Source organism: Phalaenopsis equestris, unplaced genomic scaffold, assembly GCF_001263595.1.
Source record: "Phalaenopsis equestris unplaced genomic scaffold, ASM126359v1 Scaffold000003, whole genome shotgun sequence".
Classification (NCBI taxonomy): domain Eukaryota; kingdom Viridiplantae; phylum Streptophyta; class Magnoliopsida; order Asparagales; family Orchidaceae; genus Phalaenopsis; species Phalaenopsis equestris.
In genome coordinates this window covers 89463-104019 of record NW_018164445.1, presented here as the reverse complement: position 1 = coordinate 104019, position 14557 = coordinate 89463, and the positions used below count along the sequence as shown (strand labels likewise).

The window sequence follows — 14557 nt, the reverse complement described above, 5'->3', positions numbered from 1 at the left end:
TATATATATATATATACACCCTTGGATGGCAAGGTTCGATCCCTACGTGGACAAATAACGCATATTGAGAGCGGTATTCTCAAATACCACCCGTTTAAATACACACACACACACACACACACACACACACACACACACGTACATACATACATACATACATATATATACATGCATATACTTAGAGATACATATATATATACATAGAGATACATATATATACATATGCAGATACATATCTATATATTTGTATATATATATACACACATATATACATATATATATATATATACATACATATATACATATATATAAAAGTGATGCTTTGTTTCTTGATATTTTCAGACGAAAAAAAATTAGACTCGTCCGAAAAAGGAGGGCTATTGATACGCCACCAACAAATTTTCATCATCCGGCAAGAATCTCGAGGTATGACACGAATCTCAAGGCAACCTTTTGAGCAAGAAACATTCAAACTTCAATTAAAAGCCATCCAGAGCTCCGATTTCAACAAACTTATAGTCAAACTGACCGACTCGATAAGACGAACCTAATAATATCAAAGCTAGTCCAATTCGAGTCAAATCAAGCCCAGATCAAGTGATTAAATCATTTTTGAAACATTTTCGGACACATTTGAAAGATGAAACGAATGTCGAATTCAACGAGTTCATACGCGAATCGAACGTCTCGACAAGGTGAATCCAACGAACCCAAGATTGCTCAATTCCGACATCGTTAAAACACTTAAATGCCCATCAAACGCCATCCGATCGAGAGAAGCTCTCTGGATCGTCTGATCAAAATGATTCATATTCCTGTATTAATTGCACCCAAAACATTGAAAGATGAAACGAATGTCGAATTCAACGAGTTCATACGCGAATCGAACGTCTCGACAAGGTGAATCCAACGAACCCAAGATTGCTCAATTCCGACATCGTTAAAACACTTAAATGCCCATCAAACGCCATCCTATCGAGAGAAGCTCTCTGGATCGTCCGATCAAAATGATTCATATTCCTGCATTAATTGCATTCAAAACACTATAAATAGAGCCCCACCCCTCACATGAGGGGGGAGACTTGAGAGAGAGCTTTGAGGAGCTTAACTCCAACATCATCTCTGTCACCACCGGTTGTCGTCGACCACCAGTGACCTTCGTCAACCACCGCCGACCGCCACCAATTGTCATCGACCACCGCTACCGCTAACCAAACGCCGCCAGTCGACGTTATACTTTGGAAAGTTTAGTAACCATTTCTCGTCCGTGGGATAAGGGACATCTGTAATCATCAACTTATAGTGAATTTTTATAATTGGGCCAGAACTCGGTTTTTATAACTGGGCCAGGCCTCGGTCCCGTGGTTTTTTCTCTTTACGGGTTTTCCACGTAACAGACCTCGGTCTCGTGGTTTTTTCTCTTTACGGGTTTTCCACGTAAAAACTTCTGGTGTCATCACATGTTGATTCATTTTCATCTAAGTGTGTGCTGAATCCTCATGCAATGCTAAGACGACATTAATGCAACGCTAAGACGACATTACTCTACCGCCGCAAATTTTCTAACACGCATCAATCATTTTAAGTGAAAGCAATATTTTAACTCATCTGCACATAATTTAACATTATAATATTATTATTAAATGTAAAAATTCAAAACTAAAAGGGGCTTCCTAGCCCCCAAGATTGAAACTAATTTTCCCCATTTTGAAAGTGAGTTCAAGAATTAGAACTTAATTCCATTTAGTTTCAACTAAACAAACACTTGGGCTCATTATAGAAGCAAAATCCAATCAATTTGGGTGCTTACAATAAAATATATTGGTCCTAGGTTTAGCTGGACCTCTAGAAAATAGGAAGTTTCGGAAATTTTGTTGGAATACTTCTAAGTTAACCATGATGATTTAGCTCATTCAAGCAATCTATCTTAATCAGAACAGCTGAGGCAAAATCCAGTCACTTTTGGGTGCTTACAGTGAGATAACTTGGTCCTAGGTTTAGCTGGACCCCTGGAGATTTGCAAGTTTCAGGACCAACATGGAATACTTTAAGTTAACCTTGAAGAATTAGCCCATTCAAGTAATCTATCTTAATCAGAGCAGCCAAGGCAATTTTTTCATTTCGCTTGTTGGCTTGGTTTAGATAAGCTTGTGTCTAATTTAGCTTTACAGTTAACATTTCTGTAAATTTGTATTTCCAATTGATGAGTTTTTATTTATCCTTTGATTACAGGTGTGGTCATTGCAAGAAACTAGAACCTGAGGTAAGGAATTTTCTTTTTAACTTCGTCGCTTTTGGGGAAATTATAACTTTAACTTCTGTAAGTGGCAGTAACGGGCCATCTGATTAAATTTTTCCTTGCAGTATGAGAAGGCTGCATCATTATTGAGTAAGCACGTTCCTCCCATTGTTCTTGCTAAGGTTGATGCCAATGAGGAGTTAAACAAAGAGCTTGCCTCTACACATGAGGTTAGTGGCTTTCCTACACTTAAGATCCTGCGAAATGAAGGGAAAAACATTCAAGATTACAAAGGCCCACGGGATGCTGATGGCATTGTTGAATATTTGACCAAACAAGCTGGCCCTGCTTCTGTTGAGATTAAATCCTCAGAGGAGGCAGTTAATCTCATAGGGAAAAAAGTTTTTATCGTGAGTTCTCCTTCTCTATTTGCTATTCCCACTTTTTTTTGCTCTTATTTATTTATTTATTTATTATTTTTATTTTTATTGCCCACCTTAGCCATTATTACTCTCTTCTATACTTAAAAAGTTATAAAGTTTCATTCCTGTTACACAATACGGTAGGTTGGGGTATTTTCTGAATTTTCTGGAGAGGAATTTGAGAACTTTACCCAAGTAGCCGAGAAGCTGCGCTCAGATTATGATTTTGGGCATACTATTGATGCTAAGCTGCTGCCTCATGGGGATACAGCAGTTAAGAGACCTGTAGTTCGCCTGTTTAAACCATTTGACGAGCTTTTTGTTGATTTCCAGGTAATTTGATGCAAGTTCTGTTGCAGTTTGATTCCTATGTTCGGAAATGAATTTGGTAGTGATTTGCAAAATCAATTTTGCTTGTGACTGCTTTATATTTTAAAATTAGTTCTAATGTTTGTAAAATGCAAACGTATTGTTTTTTTTTTTTCAGGATTTTCATTTGAATACCTTGGAAGGCTTTATTGAAGCTGCCAGTATCCCTATTGTTACGATATTTGACAAGGATCCTGTCAATCACCCATATGTGATGAAGTTTTTCAACAACCAAAACGCCAAAGTAACAACTACCTCTGTATTCCATTGTCCGTTGTTTTTCCTTGTTTATCTACATAAAAATTCTTGATGGCTTTGATTTTAATAACTTAACATCAAGATATCCATGGCTTAGTTTTATGATATTGGGTTCTGGAGTTAATGTCACTGCTCTGCTTGCATGGATCGTAATAAAATGAACCCCCACAGGGCAAATTAGAGTGGAGATTATATCAGCTTATTTTTGTGAATTAAATTTTAATTTCTTGTTGATACAGAAGTAATCCGTGGAAGAAGGTTTGCTGATTTAAAATATGTATATGTGAGTTACGTAGCCAACCTCATTATACCATATTATAGTTAATCCACAGTTTATGATTCCTGGAATTCACGGTCTAACTGATTCTCTGACATGTATTTTATCAGTAAAAATTATTTTGAATGAGTTATAAGAATGAATGGTTGTGATTCTTTAACATACTATGATACTCTCACCCTAATGCGGGTTTTGATCTATTTCAGGCATGTATTTATCCCTGTCCTATTTTCTTTCCATTTTTTTAAGGAAGATTTACATACATACCAATCAATTCGAATGTATTTAAATATCTTAACCTAAACATCAATTTTTACATACATACCACCTACCTATGCATGAAAAGGTTCACTTTTTAGAAGTTAAAATGGTGGTACTTTTGATGCGCTATGAAAAATTTGCATGGTATGTAAAAATCAAAGTTTACATGTTAGATATATGAATTCATAAGAATTGAGTGGTATGCATGTAAATGCCCTTTTTTTTTAATCTTGTGTTAGGCACATTCAAACTTTTGTAGCTTTCTGCTGGATGACACACTGACACAAATTTTTATCTTGTGTTTGGCATTATCTTATAAAATGGCATCTTTTGTGACAGGTTTTACTTTTCATCCATTTTACTGATGAACATTTTGATTCATTCAAATCGAAGTATTTTGAAGTCGCTGAGAATTACAAAGACAAGAAATTAAGCTTTCTGCTTGGAGATGTTAAGGCTGGTCAAGGCGCCTTCCAGGTTATATCTTAAGCACACTTCTATTTTGCTTTTTGAGCATCTTTTACAATCAGCTTCTCACAAGCTTTTGGTGGAAATCTTTTCATGCTAGCAGTATTTTGGCCTTGAAGAAAGTCAAACCCCGCTTATTATTCTGCAACAAAATGACGGGAAAAAGTTCCTTAAACCTAACTTAGAAGCTGATCAGATTGCAACGTGGCTTAGGGAGTATGTGGTAATGCCTTGTTTCTCCAGCATATGAAGCCTATAGTGAAAATTTGATCTCCCGTTTTCACTCAATTTGAACTACCTTCTTTTGATCTCAACTAGATTTGTTTTATTTCTTCAGGATGGGAACCTCACACCTTTTATAAAGTCGGAGCCGATTCCGGAGGCCAATAATGAACCTGTGAAGGTGGTTGTGGCAAACAGTCTACATGATGTAGTTTTCAACTCCGGAAAGAATGTTTTACTTGGTTTGTTGCCAGCAATTTCTTTCGTGAAGCATCAAAATCCTTTCATGATAATAATTTAATTATATAGAGTTCCAAAGCATTAATGCTTAAGCTAAATTAAAATTGATCTTCTGTGGGTTTGTCCCACTTTGATTGAATATGTCGAAGAAATTAATGTGATTTCCTTCTATATGTTCTTCTTGGTATAAAATATATATATATAATGTTTTATGCTCTTTCATCTTGTTTTGTGTGATTTCTATATGTAATGATTTGGTCTTTTTTGCAGTTTTACTTGAATTTTATGCCCCTTGGTGCGGACATTGTAAGAAACTGGCTCCCATATTGGATGAAGTAGCTGTTTCATTGCAAGATCATGCTGATGTCATCATTGCCAAAATGGTATGTCCTGTAATTGGATATGGTTGAGAAGTATGTTTTCTGTTGTTTCTTATTTCTCTTTTTATATCATTGAAAGATGCTATTTTTCCCCTTAATTTATGCCATGACTATTATGAATACACGTCCACCACAAAACTTGCAATAAAAGGAGAAAGAATTATCATAAGGTTGTTGTTACAATATTTTTAAGGTGAAAGATTTACGTACATATCACTCAATTTCTATGTATTTAGTATGTAACACCTGAACTTTAATTTTTGCATACCTAGCATGAAAAGGTTGTATTTCACTTTTTAAAAGTTAAGAAGTTGATATTTTTATGTCATATGAAAGATTTGAGCGGCGTAAAGGTAAAAAATAAAGTTTAATTGTCAGGTATGTAAACGCCTAGGAATTGGGTGTATGTATGTAAATGTCCCTTTAAAAAATTTGCTTAGTTAACAATTTTTCGATTAGTTTATTATAGTGATGTATAATCAATGAAATTTCACTCACATGTCTCATGAATATGCAACATTATCATTATCATAGAAATGTTAAAAATTTTAATCTACTAATATGCAATGCTCCCTAAGGGCCCGTTTGAGGCAGCTTAATTGGCGCGGTTTGAAAAATCCGGATGAAGCGTTTGGAAAGAACAACACAACCGCTTTTCTAAAATATTTATGTTATACACGGGCCGCGACCCTCGTCTCTCTCGATCGCTCCTCTCTCACGCCTATCTTCAGTGGCAACGTATTGCCTTTCTTCTTTCCCTCTTCCCTCCGATCTCTGGTGGAAACAGGTTGCCTCTCTACTCTCCGTCTTCCCTCCAATCTTCAGCTCTCTGATTTTGCTATTTTTGGCTTTCTCATTTGCAATTTAGATTTTACGGTTGTGACTTTCTCTTTATGATTTGGAATTTGAATTTTGTGAGTTTTTCGTTGAACATGATATAGAATGTGGTTTTATCTTTACCTTTGATGTTCGAGCGAGAATTTGAGAAATGACTGAAAGAGAGTGTTTGATTTGTTGATAACAATGTTTTGGGTGCCCTATATGTAATTGTTTCAAATGAAAAACATGATATGGGGTTTTATCATTATCTTTTGATGCTTGAGTGAGAATTTGAAAAATGGATGAAAGAGGTTGCTAGATCTGTAAATAGCAATGTTTCAGGTGCTATGTATGTAGACTGCCCTTCTAAATAGATGCATTTACGCTTGCCACAATCAGACCATTGTGAATTTGTTAAAAATGAAAAATATGGGATGAGGTTTATCATTACTTACGATGTTTGAGTGAGAGTTTGAAAAATGGATAAAAGAGCGTGATTGATTTGTAAATAGCATTGTTTGGTTAAATTACATACAGGGTACTCAAAACCGATGCTTTTACGCTTGTCACAATCAAATCTTGTGAATTTGTTAAAAATGAAAAATATTGGATGGGATTTTAACATTACCTTCGATGTTTGAGTGAGAGTATTAAAAATGGATGAAAGCGTGATTGATTTGTAGATAGCAATGTTTTGGCTAAACTACCTATAGGGTACCCAAAACTGATGCATTTACACTTGTTACAATCAAACCATTGTGAATTTGTTAAAAATGAAAAACATGGGATGAGGTTTTATCTTTACCTTCGATGTTTGAGTTGGAATTTGAGAAATGGCTCAAAGAGGGTACTTGATTTACTGATAGCAATGTTTTGAGTGCCCTGTATGTGATATCCTCGAATGGAAGACATGGAATGAAGCTTTATCTTTACTTTTAATATTTGAGTGAGAATTTGAGAAATTACTGAAAGAGGGTGCTTGATTTGTTGTTAGCAATTTTTCAGGTGTCTTTTATGTAGTATCCTCAAATGAAAAATATGGGGTAGGGTTTTATCTTTATCTTTGATGATTGAGTGAGAATTTGAGAAATGATTGAAAGACGATGCTTGATTTTTTGATAGCAACGTTTCAGGTGCACTAACCGTATGTAATATCCTTAAATGAATAATATGGAATGAGGTTTTATCTTTACTTTTGATGTTTGAGTGAGAATTTGAGAAATGGATGAAAGAGGGTGCTTGATTTGTTGTTAGCAATGTTTTGGGTGCCTTGTATGTAGTATCCTCAAATGAAAAATATGAGGGGTTTTATCTTTACTTTTGATGTTTGAGTGAGAATTTGAGAAATGACTGAAGGAGGGTGCTTGATTTTTTGATTTCGGATGCTCTTTATGTGGGAAAAATATTACATCAGGACTTCTAATGCATTCAGAGTCCAATGGCGAGGTGCCACGTTAAGTGGGCTCCACTGTTTTTAATATTGACCAATACCTGTGTATTACGGTGGGGCCCACTTGACACGTGGTGCCCCATCATTGGACTTCGAATGCAAACTACGTTAGGAGTCCTGATGTAATATTTTCTCCTTAATGTGATTGCATCAATTGAAAAATATGGGGTGGGGTTTTATCCTTACCTTTGATGTTTGAGTGAGAATTTGATAAATGGCTGAAAGAGGGTGCTTGCTTTGTTGATAGCAACGTTTCAGGTGCCTTGTATGTAACTGCATCAAATGTAAGAATTTGGGTGGGTGGGGTTTTATCACTACCTCTGATGTTTGGTGGTTGTGTATGTTAGTTTGTATGGAGGTAGTGTTGTGGAGGTGGTGGTTGGTGCGTGGTTGCGTTTATTCTAGAGGATGTGTTGTTGGATGTGTGAAGGTGGTGGTGTTGCGGATGTGGTGGCTGGTGTGTGGTTGTGTTTGTGTTAGAGGATGTGCTAGTGGATGTGTAGAGGTGATGATGTTGTGGACGTGGTGGTTGACGTGTAATTGTGTTTGTATGGTGTTGGTGTGTGGTGTAGATGTGTTGGTGTTTGAAGGTGTTTATGTGTGGAGATGGTGGTAGTGGTGATGTGTAAATGGTTGTAGTGTGGTGTGGAGGGGCATTTGTGATGATATTATGACATTCATGTTTTTCTTTGAGTTGCAATATTATGACACTTATTTATGTTAATTAGTTTTTTTTCATGCTAGTAATATAATGATTAAGACAAAAGGGACCGGTTCATCTGGAATGTGTGATAAAGAGAATTAATATTTTGCGATCTTTGTCTCAAAAAGGTCGAACTTGGAAATATACCACATTCATTATATTACTAGACAATTGATATTTTGCGACCTTTGCCTCATTATATTGCTATTTCAACAAGGAAGACTGATAAATTATTATTAGAAAAATCAAGGAAAGTACAGACATAGAGTATGATAAGATGCAGTTAAAAAACAAGTGAGATCCACTAAATAAGGATTGAAAAATCTGGAAGAAATTGAATCGATGATCAACAGACTTGGGTGGGATATGGTAAAGAGAACGATTGATGCTTTTAAGGAGTGGTGACAGAGAGATTGTGGTGAGTATTTTGAAAATATCTTTTATTTTGTCAATTTTTTATTTATTTTCATATCCAACATGTTAAATGAATTTGTAGGTGTCTGCTGCAAAAAGATTTAAATATAGTGGATTCTATCCTAAGTTGGAGAACTTAGATCTTATGTTTGGAGGTGATGTGGCAAAGGACAATAATGCATGTGCTCCCAATGAGACGGGGTTTGGTGACATCATAAAAAATATGAGAGCTAATTACAAAGGTGATTCTAATGAAGCCCCTAATCCGGATCTCTATGATGTTGAGTCCACGAGCCAGTCAAAATGTCCCGGGTTAAAAAAAAGGGAATTACTTTCCTTGAATGCTTGATCTCACAGTTGGCGGCTTTATGCACTAATGAGTCATCACAAGCAACTTCTGTTTAGCAGGTTATATAAATTTTGGATATCTCCATAAATTTATGAGGACATGCCGCTGTATTGTTCTCTATGATGTTGCTTGAATATTCGACCCGGAGAGAGTTTTTCATAACGATTCCCGTTGACCATAGGGTGACTTGCTTACGTTATTTTCATGGGAGCAGTGACATTTTTGGGGCACTTTTTTTTTATTAGATTATCATGGGTCATTTCTATTTGTTTAGAATTTTCATGATGCTTTAGATATTTATGTTGCTTTAAGCATATCACTTTGCTTGATAGTTTTTCATTCCCTTTATATTTTCTATTTAATTTTGTAATGTTTTTTGTTTATGTTGGTTTTGTTCGTAAGCTTATATGATTGTAGCTAATTCATTGATGTTTATGTGTTAGCCATATTGATCTGTAATACATGAATGCATCTAAAGAGATGCACAAAAGGAGAGTTGCAGCTGCAGTATGCTTGATGTATGAATATTATGACTCGTACATAGAACACTCCCCTTGCATTAAATCCTCATATGTTGGCCATAAATGGGTTGTGGAGTTGCTTGTGAGCCACCCAACTAGATTTAGCAGTATATTTCGAATGCCACAGACGATAATCACCTATCTGTCGGAGGAATTACACAGAAATAATGAACTTCATATATCATCTAGAACGACTTCACGAGAGGTGTTAGCAATAACCCTCAACATATTATCGCATAATGAATAAATGTGAGGAGCTATGAAGCGATTTCAACACTTTTTCAAAACGATTTGTAGATATTTCTCAATAAAGTTGAATGCATTTCATTTTTCTTAACAAGTTATAAAATCAACAGATCCTACAATCGAACGAATCCCCATAGAGATTCCGCGTGATACGCAGTATATGTCATACTAAATTTCTTCAATTTATTACATTTAGTTTTCATATAAATATCATGATTATGTAATCATTCATTATCTTTCTAAAATTAAATTGGAACAATCGATGAAATACACGTTTTTCATATAATGAAAATATTGTATTCATCTGTCATTGTGGGTCCCCGACATATAATGTTATGTCGGTATGCTACTTCAACACGTGCTTCACTTTTATCATGACCAGTTGAGAAGGCAGTGCACATCACAGTCGAATATTTAAATCCCCACTATGAAATAATAAATATAATTTCTCACATTCACCCGGAGGTTCGCTTGAGATTAAGCAACTCTCGTAATTGTTTTTCCTACAACACTATTTATTCAACTCATATCAGATAAATACTATTTCGTTGATGTTGGGTATTCTTTGCAGCGAGAGTATCTCAAGCTCTATCATGATACGAGATGTCACATCTGATTTTGAGCGAGCCGGTAATGTTGTGCAGGGCAGGAAATAAATGTTCAACAAAATACATTCATCATTACGAGATGCTATTGAGAGGATTTTTGATGTTTAGAAAAAATGATTTATACTTCGCGATATGACATCTTACCTATTTCCTAAACAGATGCATATTGTGATTGTTACGATAGCGCTACAATTATATTCGACGACATTCTTCCCGCAACGACATCGACTTTCTTAGGGTGGACGATGATCATGAATATGTTCCTGTCAAGACATATGAGTACCGTCTTGAGCTGTCTTTATCACAGACCGAAAATGATGTTCTCAAGACTTGCACTAAAGACAGAGAAGCTGCAAGCGAGATGACAGAGTTGAGAGAATGAATTTCGTATTTGAGTTGGAGGGTGATTGGAGGGAATGATAGTTTTTATCATATTATTAATTGTAATGACTGTTAAAAACATTTACTGTTTATTGTATTAGTATTTTTTATAGTTCATGTTTATTTATGTTTTTTATGCATTTGATATTTATTGTTTTTGTTTTTTTACCCAATTTGCATTTGTTTTTTTTTTTCAGTTTGCATTTGTTTTTTTTTCCTTTTGCATTTTTTTTTTCTTTTGGTGGGTTTTGGAGGATATATGATGAGACATTTGACATTACAATTTCTTCTGGATGACATGTATGTTGCTATTGGTTGGTGTCACATGTGAAATCCTAATAAAAACAATCAAGTTCCTTTCCCTTTTTTGGTGTTATGATTTTTAAGGTTCTTCTGGATGATTTTTTTTGTGATATGCATGTGACACACGCAAGTTTGATATTACATGAGTTAAAGACAATAAAAAATCCTTTATTATAAGGTTTGTTGTATTTTCGTAGTGACAGATTCGTTAGTTTATATACTAAGCTTTCTGAGACCTCAAAGGTGTATACAACTATAAGTAATTATTTTTGTTATCAATTTTTACTTATGCTGTGTATAAAGATATGTTTTTTTAAGCATTCATGAAAGTTGAGCTCGAGGATTTTTGGTACCTCCAGAAGATTGCACTGGTACTGTAGACTTCAAAGTTCTCTGCTAACTTCACTTCAGTCATATAACTACAGGATACAGTTTTACAGGTGCCAATGAAGAATTACGAAAAACAATGACTTTTTTAGGTGGGCAGATAGGCTGGAAGATTCCACCGCTGAGAGTGATCGAACATTGAGAGTATCCTTGAAGAACAACTTAGCTCATGACATACACCATTTGCATTTTAAAAATAATATTATTATATTTTTTATTCGTTATTTTAATAGTCTTTTTCTTAATTTTAGTAGTTATGTTACCACTGTTAAATAAGATGTCTATCTTTATTTTGTATTGTTAAGCACTAGATATTTATTTTTAATGTATAGAATGTACTGATATAAATAAGTATGTTGTAAACAACATTACTATACATGGGCATAATGATCATTTATCTAGAAACAATTGTAGCATAACTGTTTTCAAATTGCAAAAAAACAAACAAACAGTTAGCTTATCTGCAGCTGCTTTTGTGCAGCAGTTTCTTGTGGCAGCTGCTGCGTATTATTAAATTGCAGCTGCCTCAAACGGACCCTAAATCATTTCCTATGAAATATTGAAAACCACAGTTTTTTGGTTTCGTTTTACTATTCATTAGACTAAAAAGAGCACAAAAAAATGCTTAACTTCGAATGCATAAACTTAACCAAAACTGCAAATCACCCTTTGAATTTAAATAAATTAACATATTGAACTTTTTTCCTTCCCTTTTTATTTAGTGCGTGATGAACTCAAGCTGGAAGCATCTCGTCATGTCTATCTAGAAACCAGAAATGAAGGAGGGAAAAATAGAAAAAATAGTAGTTAATTAGTTAATAAGAGAAAGTTGTCATAAAAATTAGAAGATTATAAATCTGTGAAGAAATCATGATTTTTCAGGGTGCTTGAAAGTTATTTGACTACATGCAAATAATAATATTTTTGCTTCCTAAGCCTTTTTTTTTCAGAAGCATGAGATTATTATAACAAAACTAATTTTCTCCCCCATTTGATGGGCACATGATAAAAAGAACCTTCAATGCAACTAACCCACCCATGACCCATCCGTTAAAAGATAAAAACTTTAGTTAAACATTAAATAACAAGAGCTGCATAGGGGTGTAAACATTAAATAAATAGGTTGAGTTGTGCTCGAGCTGCTCTCAATTTGAGTTTAAGCTTGATTAATTAATCAGTTTATGCGTGAGCTTAAGCTTGATTGTACGAATTGAGTCGGCTCGTGAGAGCTAGCTTGTTTGTTATCAAAAAGAAAGTAATTTTGATTCAAGTGTTAAAATACAATGACAAAAAGAATGAACAATTAGGGAATAAATAATGATAATTCACCCGATACATGAAATTAAAATATTAATGATTTATACTTAAAACTCTTCATACATATTTTATGTGCATTTTATATTAATATATTTTTTTAAAGAATCATCTTTGGAGTTAATGAGTAGAGTTAGGGCTGGCTCATGAGTCCTCATGAGTCATTTATCAAGCCAAACTCAAGCTATCCTCAGTTACGCGCCTAGACATGTGTATATATATATAGCAGCTATATTGGGAGAATGAGGAGATGGCCAAAGTAGAACTTCAACCATGTTGTCACCATCCAGGCACGAGTTTTCATGTCTATATTAATATACCCGATATTATCTGCTTATTTATTTTTAACTTTGGGTTTTGTGACTTTATGATTCATAGAGATACGCTTATTGTTATATTTTAAAGGCCATCTTGTCTGACACATGCTGTACAGGATGCTACGGCAAATGATGTACCGAGTGAATTCGAAGTTCAAGGCTATCCAACTTTGTATTTCTCGTCTGCTGCTGGAAAGCTATTGCAATATGAGGGAGGTAGAACAGTCCAAGATTTCATTGACTTCACAAACACAAACAAGGAGGCTGCTGCAGATAGCACTATTCATTCTGATTCCATTAAAGATGAACTCTGATTCTGGTGCGCTCACCATTTCATTTTCTAGAAGGCTAAGTGATCAGTTTTGTATTAGAAAGAAAAGAATTGATACTTTTACATAAATATCACTTAATTTCTATGCATTTACATATCTAACACTTGAGCAGCTCATTTTTTATACATATGCCACCTAACCCATGCACGAAAACGTATATTTATCTTTTTTTTAAAAAGTTAAAATAGTGATATTTTTTATGTCATATGCAAGATTTTGGTGGTATAAAATTAAGGTTTGGGTGTGAGATCTGTAAGTGGAATTGGGTGGAAATGTATGTAAATACCCCTACTATAAGTGCTAGAAACATAAATTCAAAAAAGTGATTTATTGCGTGTCTTTGTTTTCTATTTTCAAAATCCTCCGCACAAGCCGAGGATATATATATATAAGATTAGTTGGTCGGGCATCTGCTTGTCAGTTGTAAGTCTGTTTGGCGTTCGATTCCCCCCGAGTTTAGGGTGTAGTAATCGAATTCTTAGGCGCATGAAGAATGACTGGAGCTTACATAATAGCCTCGAGCCTTTCCTTTTTTTCAATATATATATATATAATTATGTATAATTGATGCTTTTTGTGTGAAGCTGACATTTAACTTTCATGTACAGCGCAGATTTCTAAATTGAGCATGGAAGCGGGTTGATAAGCGTCACTTCGTGGAGGCTTCCTTACTCATATAATGTTTTTATTTTAGAATTTTAATGGCATTCAAACAAAGCATTGGCTTTCATTTCGGCAATTTCATCCACTTTTCTAACATTTTGATGAGTAGTGACTGTTCATGTTTAAATCTCGGTACTAATTTCTATTGCGATTACATTTTGGACCCATTTTCTAAGTTTTATTTATTATATCTTCATTTCTTGCATGGGTTGATTACTTTCATCTTTCCAATTTTTGTTCTTTTTGGTTATTTATGATGCACCAAATACAGTGCTGGGAAACAAAATGAAGAATTTCAAGAAATTAATGTGTAATTTTATTTTATTTTTTTCTGTTTTTTGTAAGAGATGAATGTGTTTTTCAAAAAAATTAAGATGGGGGATTTTATCTTGATATTTATTTATTTGTCGCTCCTTCATTATACACATGTTGGTCGACCTGGCCTACGGCGAAATTCTAAGTTTCATTTTTTCTACATGTCTTAAAAGGCTTGCTATATAAATGTAGGGGTGTAAACGAGCCGAACACTAGCGAGACCAGACTCAGCTCGTTTATATTTCAAACACGTTTATATTTCAAACTCAAAAAGTGTGTTCGTGTTCGGCTCGTTTGTT

The 14557-nt window shown here is 34.6% G+C and overlaps 1 protein-coding gene across 1 annotated transcript in view; it reads left to right on the top strand.

Moving 5' to 3' along the window:
- The window catches only part of LOC110018153 (protein disulfide-isomerase-like), a 21379-nt gene extending 7240 nt beyond the window's left edge, over positions 1–14139 (top strand). Inside the window, exons 2-11 of the mRNA XM_020715363.1 lie at positions 2233–2263; positions 2365–2649; positions 2806–2994; positions 3149–3274; positions 4166–4303; positions 4398–4517; positions 4632–4758; positions 5036–5139; positions 13065–13267; positions 13889–14139. Of these exons, the coding sequence (XP_020571022.1) occupies positions 2233–2263; positions 2365–2649; positions 2806–2994; positions 3149–3274; positions 4166–4303; positions 4398–4517; positions 4632–4758; positions 5036–5139; positions 13065–13262 (1318 nt within the window). The 3' untranslated portion in view covers positions 13263–13267; positions 13889–14139. The remainder of the gene's footprint in view (positions 1–2232; positions 2264–2364; positions 2650–2805; positions 2995–3148; positions 3275–4165; positions 4304–4397; positions 4518–4631; positions 4759–5035; positions 5140–13064; positions 13268–13888) is intronic.
- The last annotated feature ends 418 nt before the right edge of the window (positions 14140–14557 follow it).